The sequence below is a fragment of the Mugil cephalus genome, chromosome 13 (assembly GCF_022458985.1).
Source record: "Mugil cephalus isolate CIBA_MC_2020 chromosome 13, CIBA_Mcephalus_1.1, whole genome shotgun sequence".
Lineage (NCBI taxonomy): Eukaryota > Metazoa > Chordata > Actinopteri > Mugiliformes > Mugilidae > Mugil > Mugil cephalus.
This window is the reverse complement of record NC_061782.1, coordinates 24,863,134-24,878,001: the sequence shown is the minus strand read 5'-3', so window position 1 is coordinate 24,878,001 and position 14,868 is coordinate 24,863,134. Positions and strand designations below refer to the sequence as shown.

General features: G+C 42.3%; 2 protein-coding genes across 2 annotated transcripts; one reads left to right on the top strand and one right to left on the bottom strand.

Moving 5' to 3' along the window:
* Nucleotides 1–504: 504 nt before the first annotated feature.
* On the top strand, nt 505–6,738 carry aprt (adenine phosphoribosyltransferase). Its single transcript, XM_047603951.1, has 5 exons — nt 505–662; nt 1,471–1,574; nt 3,511–3,644; nt 4,650–4,728; nt 5,296–6,738. The coding sequence occupies exons 1-5, from the start codon at nt 574–576 to the stop codon at nt 5,433–5,435; spliced, it is 546 nt and encodes a 181-aa protein (XP_047459907.1). The 5' UTR covers nt 505–573; the 3' UTR covers nt 5,436–6,738.
* Nucleotides 6,739–7,933: 1,195 nt separating this feature from the next.
* Nucleotides 7,934–14,634, bottom strand: cdt1 (chromatin licensing and DNA replication factor 1). Its single transcript, XM_047602222.1, has 9 exons — nt 13,983–14,634; nt 12,770–13,035; nt 12,480–12,674; nt 11,634–11,779; nt 11,399–11,499; nt 10,060–10,248; nt 9,786–9,959; nt 9,245–9,446; nt 7,934–8,494 (listed from the first exon to the last, which is right to left on the bottom strand). The coding sequence occupies exons 1-9, from the start codon at nt 14,487–14,489 to the stop codon at nt 8,331–8,333; spliced, it is 1,944 nt and encodes a 647-aa protein (XP_047458178.1). The 5' UTR covers nt 14,490–14,634; the 3' UTR covers nt 7,934–8,330.
* Between the last annotated feature and the right edge of the window lie 234 nt (nt 14,635–14,868).

Below are 14,868 nucleotides of genomic sequence, written 5' to 3'. Positions count from 1 at the left end.
ATGAGTTGCACCATTTCTGGTTCTTACAGGAACAAGTCTAACAAATTTCAGATGGGCCACAGAGACTCCAGTTTAAACCTCGACTCCCCACCAGTCCCTTAGAACTAAAGAAGCTACTCAGATGAGAAACATCTTCTCAAAACTCTACATGTCCACTTGCTTTTTAAAATGTCTTTTGTATTACCATGACCTGGATGACTGAGAGCCTTCACAGATGAAAACTGGAGTAATATGGCCAATTTAAGCTATTTGGACCAGACAGTAATCCAGCCTGGAAGACACAAATTCATAAACTTGTTTTTCAGCCTCACTCTGAGACAGGGCGTTCCTAATTTCGAATATATTAGGGGAAATAAATCAGTCCTGGTTACTTGCTGTGTGTAAGGGAGAATCATTTATTTGACACATTAAACCATCTCTCACTAATGGAGACTTGACACATCTCCAGGCCGGTAGGTGGCGGTAATGCACCTTTGAGCTTCTTTGCAAAACGCCATTAAAAAAACAAACGGGAAGAAGAGGGGGCGGAAGAATGTGCAATGAGCCACACAAGATCAATAGAGAGCGTGACAAATGGCTCAAAGCTCAGAATCCAAACTACAGCTGGTTCAGCGGCATATAAGAGCCTTCCCGGACTTCCCGAAGAAGGGCATTCTGTTCAGGTAATATTTATTCACATCTACCATGTCTGGGTCTCAAAGGTCCCATTTAAAGCTTAGCTTACTCCTAGTAAAAATCTCTGACACAGTGTCAGCTGAACTGTGCAAGGAGGGATCAACATGAGGTCTTGTAACCAAGTTACGTGTAGAGAGCCCGAGTACATCCGTGTTCTGAAAAAACCCTTTATAGACCTTAGATCACGGAGGAATGAATGAATGAATTAATGAATGGATGAATGAATGGATATTTCAAATGATCAAAGGGCTCCTAGGTCTCCTTGGTCTATTTCTGTCTATTATCTCCTCCCTTATGTCACACCTTGTTCTCACCTCCTCTCTACACCAATCAGACACAACATTATGTCACAGCAGAACCGTCTTGCCCTCACTCATGCATATCCTGAATCTTCTCATTTTATTTAAATTTCCTACCTTTATCCCTTCAAAGGTGTATTTCAAGAAGTCACGATTGAATCTATATTGGTATTTTAACTGCTGTCCTGCTGGGAATGGAGCTGCTGCCATGAAGGACTGTCTTTGCTATGGGGTGGGGGGTCTGGTCTGGTCTAGGTGGGTGCTACATGTCTAAGTAACATCCACATGAATGGATGTCAGTTCCAAAAGTTTCCCAGTAGAACACTGAACTGTCACAAGATGGTTCAAATGTTATTTACTTCTACTGTCAGTGGTCATAATGTTTAGTTGGAGACTCTATGATTATACAGTGTACTTATTATAGTGAATGCATTTCACATTGAGATACATTTTAATGGACTGAACACTACTAATGGAACCTGTGTGAATCCTGCAGAGACATCTGTCCGATCCTGAAGGATGCAGCTGCTCTCTCAGCCGTCATCGACCTGTTTGAAGACCACGTGAGGAACAATTACAAGCAGGTTGAGCTGATCGTAGGTAAGAAACCTAAGCCAAAAATGAAAGAGGGAACTGTTGTTCTTTATGCTATGAGCTATACAGGAACAGTGTAAGAGTTGACAATAACCAAAAATAACGCACAATACAATACGATTGTACGTTGCCGTGAGGGATGTCCCAGACAAGGTTTCTTTGCCCCCTGATGTGATACTTATCCCTCAGTATTGCATTTGGACTGATCCACATTCAGATCTCATTTTAAATAAACTAAATGTCCTCCCCCGAAGATTCATCAAGACCTTTCTTATCTTCCTGGTATTCTCCTAGATCGTGTTTTCACCGTGCGACTGTCTGAGTCAACTACATGTTTTTGTTTTGTTTTTTGTGGTATTGAATGATGATCTCCTACTACAACCTTGTGAAAAATCCACACCGTATCTGCACATTTCTGTCTTACTGACTTCATTTTCCAGAGTAAAGTAGTTCCACACAGCAGACGGAATAGGAAGATGGAGTTTTGATGGTATAGGGACGTGGTTTTGCTGTATGGTAGACCCAAAATAAATAACTAGACTTATTTATTTAACCAGGTTTATCCCATTGATATCCAAGATCTCTTTTGCAAGAGAGGCCTGGCCAAGAATGGCAGCACATAAAGTTTCAACACATAGTCACATTGATCAAATGCATACATATACAAATAACAATTGAATTTTCAAAATTTGTTAAAAGATTTTGCAAGATTACACTCCTGAAGATGTTCCATATAAGCGGAGCAGAAAATCTAAAAGCTTTCTTCCCCATTTCTGTTCTGACCTTAGGAACAGTAAAATGATAAATGTCCTGGGAGCGGAGACTGTAGGCCCTATTATTCAAGATTAGAAGGGATGATAAATAAGATGCAGTCATCTGAAGAATAGCCTTATAAATCAACTCGTACCAATGGCCGAGCTGGCGCACATATAAAGATGGCCAATTTACTTTACTGCATAAGACACAATGATGAGTTAGAGCTCCACAGTTTGTAATAAACCTCAGAGCACCATGATACACACTATCCAGCATGTAGAGGCATTGAGCGGAGGCATTCATATATAACACATCACCGTAATCAATAATCGGAAGAAAGCTTGACTCCATTAGTCTCTGTTTCACCCTAAAAGAAAAGCAAGACTTATTTCTAAAATAAAGTCCAAGTAAAAGCTTCAGCTTCTTCACAGTATATTGAATATGTGCCTTAAAAGACAAGTGGTCATCAATCAAGAACCCCAGATATTTAAAAGTAGATACAAGTTCAATTTGTTGAGCATTACTGGTGACAATGACAGACTGACTCGATCTTGCTGATTTGGAATTAGTGAAAAACATAAGTTTTGTTTTATCAGCTTTTAGAACAAGTAAATAGTAAAAAGGTAAATAAAAGCTTGGTGGCGATCTGATCTGATCACTTTAAAAATGCCTGGATCGGCCCTGATACCAATGACATGCCTAGTTTCAGCGATACATTGTTCATTCAGTTATTCATGATTCAAAAATCAGTATTTCTGATTAGTAAAATGTATAAATGTGGATTCTGTGCAGTCCACTGAATCGGACAACTTAAATTATGTTTAAATCAAGAATACAACTATATCACACTGAAATCTTTTCTATCTGTAAGTTGACTATTGCAGGCTTGGGAACAGTAGTGGTAAAGTTGGTAATTTTCTCCACTGCAAATTCAGGATAATGATGAGCGAACTGGCGTATTTGTTGTGTTGCTTGTTGTTGTTGTGTTTTATTGCATCACTGGTGCAGAAGAAAAAATTGAGAAAATTAGCTTTATCGTTTGATGCCATAGGAAATAAAAGCAGACACTTCAGCCAACCATTGTCCCCTTTTTTATTTCACTCAAGTACACCAAACTAACAGACTACCCTTCTTTATTTATAATTATTTCACTGTTGACTGACTGAATACTGTTGTGTGTGTGCAGGTTTAGATGCTCGGGGGTTCCTGTTCGGGCCCATGCTTGCCCAGAGGCTGGGTATTGGCTTTGTCTTGGTGAGAAAAAAAGGGAAGCTGCCTGGAGCCACGTTGTCTGTGACTTATGATTTGGAGTATGGCAAGGTACACAACACAAACACACACGCTGTCAGGATTCTTTACTCTTCATTTACTCTTAAGAGTATTTTACTCTTAAGAGTTGCTGTTCTGGGGAAAACAAGACGCATACTGGACAAAAAAATCACTACACATTGTATTACCACATCTAATTATTGTGTTGAATTCTGGGGAGATAATTACAGAAACAACAAACAACAATTATACCAAAGAAAGTCCCATGCACTGACATGAAGTGATCTGGTAAAATTTACCACTGCAGTAGTTACGTGTAAAGCAAGAAACAGTTCACTTCCTGGTAACATTCAAAAAGGTTCAATGACAGGGAAGAGGGTTATAATTTAAGAGGGTAACTTCATTTTAGAGAACATTGTGTTTGTACAACCAAAAAGAGTCTGTTTATGTCAGAGATGAAAAAGAGATCCTCAGGAGATACATGGTAGAAGACAAGTTGTCTTAAATACTGGGGCTGTAACTATAGTGCGGGACAGGGTAGGTATACAGTGTGAACACTTAGATTTGGTTATAATTGAATTTTTCTCTGTTTTCAATTCAATTTTATTAATATACCTCCAATAACAATACAAGTCACCTCAAGGTGTTTTACAAAAAACAGCCTGCAACCTCCAGAGCAGCCTGAGGGCGATGGTGGCAAGAAAAAAACTTTTTTTTTAACAGGAAGAAACCTTCCTGAGAAGAGCAGGAGAATCAAGATAAACTTCTGTCATAGATACACATATCGGACTGAAGGAAACATGTAGGATCTAATAATACAACATATGCTGATGATTGATCTTATGTTTTCATCTGACTCATTTGAGGCTGTATTAGCTTTTGTCTTTATTTATTTATCTTTATTTATGTCCAAGTACATGAACAGTGGGTAGGTGTACATAAGTTTTACTTCTACATACTCCTTTTCGGACACTAATTTTTGGTTGTTTTCTCTCTGCTTTTAACTGTATTTCTTTAAATACAAATAAATTCTTTTTCCAACATGTGTTCCTCCAGGCAGAAGTAGAGATCCAGGAGGATGCCGTGGCTTCAGGACAGAAGGTTCTCCTCATTGATGACCTCCTTGCCACTGGAGGTGAGATGCTGTGGTCAGATGTTCTTTATAACCTCCGTGTTCACTGGACTGATTCTGAATGTTGACTATTCCTTCCCAGCTTTGGAGTACGAGATTAACACAGCATGTGGTGTAAAGTAGCAGGATCCAGGATTTTTAATACTAAATATACACACAGTCTCTTTTTTTGCACTACATACTATAAAAGACATCATAAATCAGACCACTGCGAAAAGGTTCTGGCAAACCATCCAGCGCCTCAGGGTCGGTGGGCGGCAACTCACCCACGCCGTTTTTGGTGGGTACCGGGAGCTGCTGATGTCACCTGGAGCTACTGCCCAGTGGGGACGTGGGACCTGTGTAGAGGCAGACAAGATTTGTAGGATAGACTGACTTTGTAATGTACTTGTTTAACTTGTGGTTTTCAAACAATCATAGTCTGGTCTTGGTAAATGGTATTGTGTTTATATAGTACTAAAAGCTCTTTACAGTCACAGTGACACATGTACCCATTCACTCAGCGACTTAGGTAAGGTTATGCCTTACGTACGTGTGATCATTGACTGACTGAATTGTGTGTGTTCACAGGAACGCTGTGTGCAGCCTGTGAGCTGATGGAGAAGCAGCAGGCCACGATTCTGGGATGCTTGGTGGTGATTGAGCTCAAAGAGCTGAATGGCAGCGACAAACTGAAACCACACAGTGTGTTCTCCCTGGTTCAGTACTGAGGAGCACTGCAGTCGACGCACTAGACACTGGGAACAAGTTAAACATCGATTTTAAACATTTCAATCAGATGCTACACTGATGGACTTGTCCAATACAAGCCATATATGCTGGGATTTTTTTTTTGTTCTTACTGTTTCATTTAATTTCAAAATAATGTTTGGTCTTCATCCATAATGTGTTAAAGCTGGTATTGCAGGGTGGAGTCCATCCACAGAGGTTTTGTGATTATGACAGGGAGGGAGTGAGCTTCAGCGGTTAAGGATCAGAATCTTTTAATGAGTAAAAAGGATGAAGATGAATGGAACATTAAAAAATGGACTGAATGTGTCCCTACTGCTTGTGTCTTAAAGGTTAAAATCTTATGCTGTTATTAAGGATGGGTACCGGTAAGGTTTTATCCGATGACGGTGTCAAACTGGTACATTTGAAATGGTGCCAGTGCTTAAAGAATTGAAAATATGCAAACTTTGTCCAAAAATGTGCCTTTTTAATTTTAAGGCATATTTGCAAGTTGAAGTTCAGAATATTAATTAAATTATATTAATGCAACTAAGAAGAAAACTAAACAATATCAAATTCATTACAATTACTATGATAATTATATCAGAGTAATAATATATATTACTTAATCTACTATAAACAGTGCCGTTATGGTATCAAGTATCGGACTGACTGACTGACTAGTTGTTATGCTATTGTGATGGATATAAAATAAACAGAACTGAAAATGTCGAAGAACTCAAGAAGAAATAGTCTCTGCTCTCTCCTCCCTCTTAATTCCACACAGTAACTTCAGGCGGATCTAGTATGGTGGCAACAGTAGCATTCCATTTATGCTATACTCCTGTATTCGTCTTGCATGTTCTTCATTTTAGCATTTACCATACTCACTTCCAGCAGAACCTGGCTCCTCCTCTAGCTCAGTAGTCTGGTTGGGAGGCGAATGGTGGCCCTGTGCTGGCCTGCTCTGTGGTGTCTGTCTGGGTTTCCTCTCTACCTCAGGTGTGTGAACTATAGCTGCTGCTGGGCTTCTAACTCACCTGCTTCTCATCTTCCAGTCAAGCCTCAAACTGTATTTAAAAAAACTTCCAACTCTCCCGCTCATCACCTCTTCTTCACTTTACCTTTTGTCAGTCTTGGAAGTGCAGTTCCTAATGCACCTGCACTTCCTCTTTGCTCCAGGTGCAGCTTGAGCTCTAGTATTCACCAGCCAGCTTCTTTCCTTTGCTTTTGTTTCCTTTTGGAACTGTGCTTCAGCTCTTGTAAACTTTCATTAATAAAACTCCTGTTTTTGTGCTTGAACTCCCTAGTCCCACGTCTGGGTCCTTTTCAGTGTTTTAATTTGTCTCAACATAAGAAGCGTGGTTTCTTTGAAGTGGGTTTGTATGAGGCACATATTCAGTCAGTGAACGAGCATCGTCACACCCGTAGTTTGGTGGAGCAAAATCTTTGGAAATGCTCAGCAGCAAAACATAACTGCTACCCAAAAATAATTTTAAAAAAAAGCTGATGATGGTGGCTAAAAATTTCCTACTCACACTGTCCAAACGTCTATGAAGATTCATGTGGATGCTACTTAGACACGTACCACCCACCTACACCAGACCAGACACCACAGTGATGACACTCCTAGATGGCAGCAGACATCCCCAGCAGGATACAGCCTGACAGACACACAAACACTTCAGGAACAACTCCAAAAACAAAAAAACATGAATGGCACAAAGTGTTGAGCTGGCCCCCAAATTCACTAGATCCCAAAAGTATCTGTGGGATGATCCACAGAGGCCCCTCCCCTCAACCAAGACCCCCAATAACAACATTCTGTTGTCAGACACCACAGGACACCCTCAGAAGACCCATGTCCATTCTGTGATGAGTCAACGGTTTTGGAGGCACAAGAGAGACCTACATAATATTAGGAATGTGTCAGTAATTCAAAATACCAAGATGGATTAAACAATCAGGACTTGAAACTTGAAATACAGCTCTGAAGGGATAGAAATAAGGAAAAAAAAATAAAATGGCTAGATGCGGGATATGCAAGAGTTGGGGAAAGATGCTTCTGATGTGTTGAAGGGGGACAAACCAGACAACAACTTGCTCGTCATCATAGACAGAATATGGATGAAAAAACCTTGAATTGTTTCAGAACCCTGGCACAAATGACAACCCCTGGAGATACAGGATGCTGGACGAACTATATACTTCAAACCAGCGTGGATTGAATAACATGGCATATTTATCTTGAGTACCTTGGTTAATGCCTCCAGAATTGAGTTCAAGTTTAAACTATTTTCTGTTAGGGAATGTTTTGTTCCTATGCTCCATTTATTTTAGTTTTATTTTGAACTGACAGCATACCAGAAGTGGAAAATGTATATATTCTAAATTTTAATGTAAAAACATGGAATTAGTGAGACCTTAAACTCTCATGGAAATCAAAGCGTACCCTTTTTCACAATTCTCATCCACAAACAAAATGGAGTCAACGAAGCTCTGGCAAACATTGTATTTGTTCAACAATATCATACATGACCTATAAAATGTAAAAATATATCAGTTCTACATTGTAGAATGACACCTACAGACTGGAAGTCAGTGAGAACAGCTTAACAACCTGTTTACAACACAGGAGAAGAAATAAAAAGCCTAGGACTGGTCAGTCCCGGGAGAATCTAGGGACCACCCCTCAGCTGTTCTTATCAATCTGGTCATTTTTACACAAGTAGCAAACCACAAAACAATACCATACAAAGTAGTAAAATTCACAAAAAAATATAAACTCCAACAAGTAACCTTCACTGTGCTAGCAGTTCATACGGCATGGAGTCTGGTGGGGGGGTTCACAGTGTAGTCATCGTTCTGTCCTTCAGGTCTGAAGGAAAAGTTACTCAGAGTCTTTCCTCTTCACGGAGTCTGTGACTCAGTTTGTTGAGAACTGTGCTGAGCTCCATGTTCTTGTTCAACTTCAGGTACATGTCCTTCCTTATTGGGTGAATAGTCAGCCAATCAGCAGCTACTTCTGCCAGCAGATGGATGTGTTTCTCCATTTCACCTATTCACAGAAAAGACAAACAGCTGATCAGTTCCTTTCTAAAAGCATCTAAAAGGTTTTTCAAACGACACCCACCAAAGCTCAATACCAGAACTGTCTGGTGCAATTATCTCTAACGGTCCTGGGACCTGACCCATGTACCATGGTCCAGTCACTTCAAACAGCTTCAAGGTGATATCCACATCTGGCCAATGACCCATTCCAGTATTTAAAATCTATTCGCGGCCCCGACTGGATTAACTGACCTGTATGCCAAATATATTGCCTGCCATATTTCTTAACTGTTTCTTGCCGTAATATGGATCAGAACAGCAGTTGAACAGCTCAGTGTAGAGGGCAGTGTACCAACCCTAACTCTGCATTACTCAATCTCTGGTGTCCAACACATTTAGAAAGAAATCCTTCACAAATTTAAATTTAAAAGCATTCCAAGTGACTACCTTGTGAAGCTGATGGAGAGAATACCAAGAGTGTAAGATTAAAAAAAAGTATCTAAACTACTATGACGTATCCAAAATGCACATTTTTTATTGCCTTGCTTGCTTTTTCACATTATTCTACAATGCATTTAATAATTATGAATCAATTTCATTTGCCTCTTTTTTTTTTCAGTTTGCATATCCTGGAAGACTCTAGTTTGGAATGTTCATTTCCTACTTCACCACGTAGAAATCTAGGCTGACAGATTGTATGGATGATTCTCAGTAATTCACACTAAGTTCCCATCCAGCTCAGCTGATTTGAACCAACCTGTGCTGAGAGCAGATCTGTAGCTCGCCACCATCCGGTTACAGGCCACTTCCATTATTAAAGCAGGTTTTTTCTCTGCAACAAACACACTGCGGAGAATCCTCGCCAGCTCCCCGAGCCGTGACATCATCAGCAGCCGCTCGTCCTGGGCGGGGTTTCGAGTCATGGCTGCCTGGAGCTTCTGTGCTTCCTTTGACCGAATCTGGAAGAGGGGCATCCAGCACAACAATTTTAAAAACAGTGCCATCACAAATGGTCTGTGGCTAAACTTAACCATGGTAATTCAACCTCTAGAACAGGGGTGTCCAGCATAGGCCCGCAGGTTGCATTTGCAAAGCACGTCATTTTAGGTTTTTCTTGATGTTTTCTAAAACATCTGTATTTATGCACTTTTACTCGTTTGCAGTTGTCACATGTGTCATTATTTATAGATTATTATGCTGTTATGTTACTGGTCCACCCTGCAGACTGGGCTGGGCCTCTGAACTAAAATGAGTTTGACCTCCATGCTCTGGAAGAACCTCCTCCCTGGTGTACCTACCCTATCCAGCAGGGACTGGGGCACCCCTTTTAAGGCGGTTGGGACCTGGGTTACGGGGGGAGCTGCTGGAGCTGATGTCTGGGGGGCTGCTGGATTCTGGGGAGATGTTGGTCCTTCACTCTCTGTAGCCTTGGATTCAGTTTTCTGAGCCAGTGCAACCAGTGCCTTCTCCATCTGAGAACGGGAGAAATTAAATTTGATTAAAGAGAACTACTGCACTGGATAATTGAGGTTTTCTGGAAAATGTTTCACCGCTTAGAAAGTGACAGTGTACCTTGGGCGTGATGAGTGAACGAGCCTTGTCTAGCACCTCCTGAGCTGTGGCCAGTTTGTCAGTATGAGGAGCCTGAGGCAGTGAGCTTGGCTCGACAGCTGGCACCGTGTCCACATTAAAGCGAGGGTGCCAGCGGGTCAGTTTGTCTTCAGGAACAGATACCGGAGGATCCAACAAGGACAGGAAGACCTGCACACAGAGAGAGAGAGATGGTTGGAGGGGGGAGGAAAAAAAAAAGAATCGTCCGAATATTTTCCACTCGTATGTGTAGACCGCAGTCTCAGCTCATGGGGTTTAGTTGGAAGTGTGCCACTTTTAAATCTCAGCATTTACTACTGTTTAAGTACTATTATTAAATAAAACCAAATGGAAACTGCACACGCTTATAAAACGCCTTGTAGTTGTGAAAAGTTTACAGCAGCAGCTGCCAGCAGCGGCTTAAAGATTAAAGCTGTCAAGAATCTGAAGCTTATTTGTAGCTAAAAGCAGGCAGGTAGGCAGCATGGAGGTCTTACTAACTGGTCACACTGTGGCACCATGGCTTCAGCTTCAGATTATGTAAAGTATTTCACAATAAGTCCAGTGTCCTCCTTGTTTCACGCCTGTAGCCTTTAAATCCGGTGAAATAGTCCATTCAAATCCAAAACTTCCAATAATAATAGAGTATACAATACGTCACAACAAAATAACAACAAAGGTGGGTGGACTTCGAGGTTTCTTGAAGACATTTCACCAATTACCCACTTGGCCTCTTTAGTTCTAACCGATTACTGGGGTCTAACCTTTATCACATCAGTGTATGGTTTGAACTACTGTCCAGCGGGCAGGAGAGATAACAGCTGATCCATCTCACCCTACACACAAACTGTTTGAGTCACTGTCTTTGAACAGGAGGCTGTGGTCCATCAGGGTCAAAACCTCACACCACAACAATACTTTCTCCCCACCTGCAGCTTAACTTGTCAATATGTTCTTTCACATAACCTAATCACATAAACCTAACCTTCAGGGAGGGAGGGAGGGATGGATCTATAATGTGACCAAAACAGGGCTAAAGACAGACACACCAGTTACTAAAGCACACCAGCAAACCCGAGCTTTAGCTTTTGCAGAATTAAGATTACAGTTTGTCATCTGACATTTTGGTTCTGAGTTAGCACTCGACTAGGTCGCCATAATACATTTAATGCTTCCCTAATTCAAATGCCAAAGAGCACACTGTAAGGTGAACTACTGTAAGAGCCAATCAGAGCTCATATATGTAAGGAAAAGGCAAAAGTGAACAGATGAATGATTTCAATATGGGAAATTAATAGCATATATTGAAGAACATACTGACCTTATGGTGTCTTTTGACAATGGAAATAAGATTTGAGTGGAAGGTGTGTCTTCTCTCCAGTAGACGAGAGGCAGACATTACAGGCCGGGCTTCATTCTGGTCTGAGGACGACAAGCACACAAATAAACACTATGGTATTCCTTAGTTTGTTAAAACAAGCTAAAGCTATTAGCTATTCTGTTAAAGCTAATAGCTTTAACAGAAGAAGCCGAGTTTGCATTGAGTGTGTCCTAACCACAGGGAATGATGGGGTCCACGGTGAGCTGGTAGCTGCCCTTCTTAATGCTGGAGTTGAATGTTGGGATGTTTTTCTCCTGTCTGAAGATGTATGCCTCAGGAAACACCGTCTTTATCTGACCCACGCACTTCTCCTCAAACTGCCTGAAAAAGACAATCAATCAAGGAGAAAGAGAGTTGGTTTCTGCAGCTAACAGCCCCAACACCTGTGGAGGGTAACAGTTGCCTTAAATATCCATTTGGTCACAGTGTGACTGTGGATTTCAAACTCTTGGGTGGAGAGTCATCTTTTCCGACTAGTTTTTGGTAGCATGAGGCGCTGCCTAGAGGTTGCACATGGTGACAGGAGACAAGTCAGTTACTCTGAGAGATGGACAGGGCCCTAAAATGTCCTTAATAGGACCGTTACCTGCTCTTTTGTGCAATCAGGAACAGGGTGAGCACTGCCAGAACTCTATAAAATGAGCTCCTCAATTGGCATTTGCCACAGAACACCAAGTCTGGTGTTCACCAACACCAAGCACCATGTGCTCTTCACAGATGAGAGCAGGTTCAGCCTGAGCACGAAGAGGCGAAAGAGTCTGGAGAGGCTGTGGAGAACGTTATGCTGCCTGTGACATTGTTTGGTGTGACCGGTTTGGTGGTGGGTCAGTGATGGTCTAGGGAGGTATATCCATGGAGGGACGCACAGACCTCTATAGGCTTGACAAGGAGGAGACTCCATGACAACATCCGTCTTCTCATTAGGAGCATGCCCTGTTGTTGTCAGCTGGTTTCATGTGACTCGGTCATGTACTAAGCTTACACATCAAACCTGAAAATATGTATCCATCCTACCACTTACTTGTGCATCATGTCCTGAACTCCCCGTTTGATCTTGGTAAAGGTTGCCGTCTCGCATCGGTTGTACAGCATAGCTACCACGGTGTCCATACTCCTGAACTTCTCAGCCAGCACCTTGTACTGGTATGGCAGTGAAAGCCCTGGGGGGGTTGCCTGGGCAAGGTTGTGGTACCGCTGGTATGCTGGCTGCTCAGTACTGGACAACATGGGGGAGGGCAAAGCAGAACATAATATTAGAAAATTCACTGTGAATAAAGTGCATGTGGATCTGTGTACATGCCCTGAGCTCACCTGTCCTCAGTTTGTGTCTCAGTCTGCTTTCTCTCGGCAGCTTCCCTCTCTTCCTTCCTCCTCTGTGCTTTAGCTGCCAGCTCTTTGGCCCGTGATATGCTGAAGACCAAAGCCTTCGGATGAGAGGTGTGGGGTGCGGCTCGAGCAGCTGGAGAGGAGGATGTCTGGATTGGAGCTGAAGAGGCTGCACTGGTGCTTTCCTCTGCGTGCCTCTCCGTCTCCTGGACGCGTGACTCCAGAGAAGCAATGTCTTCTTTACGCAGAGCCTGTAATATGGATTAAGGGTTAGTATCAGAATGATTTCCCATTGTATTACACTTTCACAGAGATGGATGACAGTAATGGGAAACAATCAATCACACATCAATCTCAAACTTTTAAAGTAGTCAGACCTTTAAAATGTTACATGGGGGCCACATACAGCCCAGTTTGATGCCAAACAGGTCGGACCAGTAACATAACACCATATACTATAAGTTTGTCACATGGACTTGTCCCACCTTCCATGTCAGACCAGTCTTTTATCTTCTTAGTAATGTGTGGTCTGCTAATAGGCTCTTATTGATCCATTTCCCTGTTCTATGTCATATTTTTGTTACCTGCCTAGGGACTATGGATGCAAATTAGCATTGTTGCTATAATCCGGCATATTTACGTCTATCGCTGACTGGGTCATTAATGTGCACTGTCCTTATCAAATAAACGATAACAACAACTCCAGTTTTTTTCCATTTGTTTTAGTGCACACAAGAGCAAGGAATTTAGGAGAATGTTCACGTTTGATGTGTAGTTTCCATCAAAAAAGTAAGAAAGAAAAATAAGGGAAATTTGGGCACGTCGCCGTCTGCCGTTTAGTCCTGGGTGTTGTGAATTTCTCTGACTAAAACGGTGGGCAGATTGGGGCTAGCAGTTATTTTCACTGACATGTGCAGTCTTCTATGTAATGCTATCATTATGTTTACACACTTTGCAAATCCATGCTGCCCGCGGGCCCTATGTTTGACACCCGTGCGTGATAAACTGTTTAAATACTCAAACTCCCAATAAAGCCCTGGATTGTAGCATGTACCACGAACCCCCAGTCTGAAGTTAAAAACTGGCTCGGTTTCAGTCCAATTCCCGAGTTCCGCGCGGTAACAAAAAGGATTTTTTTCGTCTTTTATTTTAATGGATTTAGAAATTGACTTCCAGAGCAGGACTACACCATCATTACCTGTTGTGTCTCGTCTTGGAGGACGAGTTTCTTCCTGGCAGACTTCCTCGTTGGTTTGACTGGAATGTCGACCTTCACTTCGTTAACGGATTCCGCCTGCCGTTTCTTCTTGGCTGTGCTGTGGTCCAAGGTGGCTGAAAATACGGCCGCCCCGAGGTCGAACTCTGCGTCTGCCGAGCTCCGCTTCGGCGTCCGCGGACTGGAGAGCTTACCTTCCGGGGAGCTGTGGGCGCCGGACTCGCCGTCGTTAAACCCCGCCGCTTCGTCGATAACTCTGACAAATTCTTCGCGGACAGAGGCCGTGCAACGCAAGTCGTCTTTGTTTTTAGACCGTACTGACCTCGTGTTTGTCCTAGAAGAGCCATGGCCCACCGCGGCGCCGACGCGCTGCTTGGCTGCTCTCGCTGGACCGGTGGCGTTTTTCTTCCTCTGTGAAAAGAAGTCAGTAACCCTGGCCTGAGACATCCTGCCCGCTTCTGCTGCTGCTGCTGCTACTGCTGCTTGCATACAATGCCGCGACGTGGAAATGTTGCAAATAAAGTCTTATATCATCCGAGGTCAGAAAAAGACGAGGACAACATAAATACTCGCGATCAACAAGATCTCCGGAAGCGTCCACACGCACTTCACAGGAAGCACACAGACAATTTTCGCGCTAAAGCAGCAGAGGCACGCCTCCTCCAGTGTACGTCACGCGAAGGCGGGGCGTATTCGGGCGTGTTGAGTAGTTGCAACGTAATACAATAGGACAGTTACTTACAGGCACAGTACAAGATTAAAAGCGAGTTTTGGTTGCATTCCGACACTCTGGCTTTATGATTAAACGTTAAAGCTCTTACTTATCTTCTTTAATTAACTTAAAGAAGCCTATACATTTATTTTATCT

Coding starts and splice junctions, on each gene's coding strand:
- cdt1 (XM_047602222.1), bottom strand. CDS start 14,489: ATGCAAGCAGCAGTAGCAGCAGCAGCAGCAGAAGCGGGCAGGATGTCT. Junction 9,960..10,059: donor GTTCACTCATCACGCCCAAG/GTACACTGTCAC, acceptor TCCCGTTCTCAG/ATGGAGAAGGCACTGGTTGC. Junction 8,495..9,244: donor CAGATCTGCTCTCAGCACAG/GTTGGTTCAAAT, acceptor TTCTGTGAATAG/GTGAAATGGAGAAACACATC.
- aprt (XM_047603951.1), top strand. CDS start 574: ATGGCTCAAAGCTCAGAATCCAAACTACAGCTGGTTCAGCGGCATATA. Junction 1,575..3,510: donor GCAGGTTGAGCTGATCGTAG/GTAAGAAACCTA, acceptor GTGTGTGTGCAG/GTTTAGATGCTCGGGGGTTC. Junction 4,729..5,295: donor TGACCTCCTTGCCACTGGAG/GTGAGATGCTGT, acceptor GTGTGTTCACAG/GAACGCTGTGTGCAGCCTGT.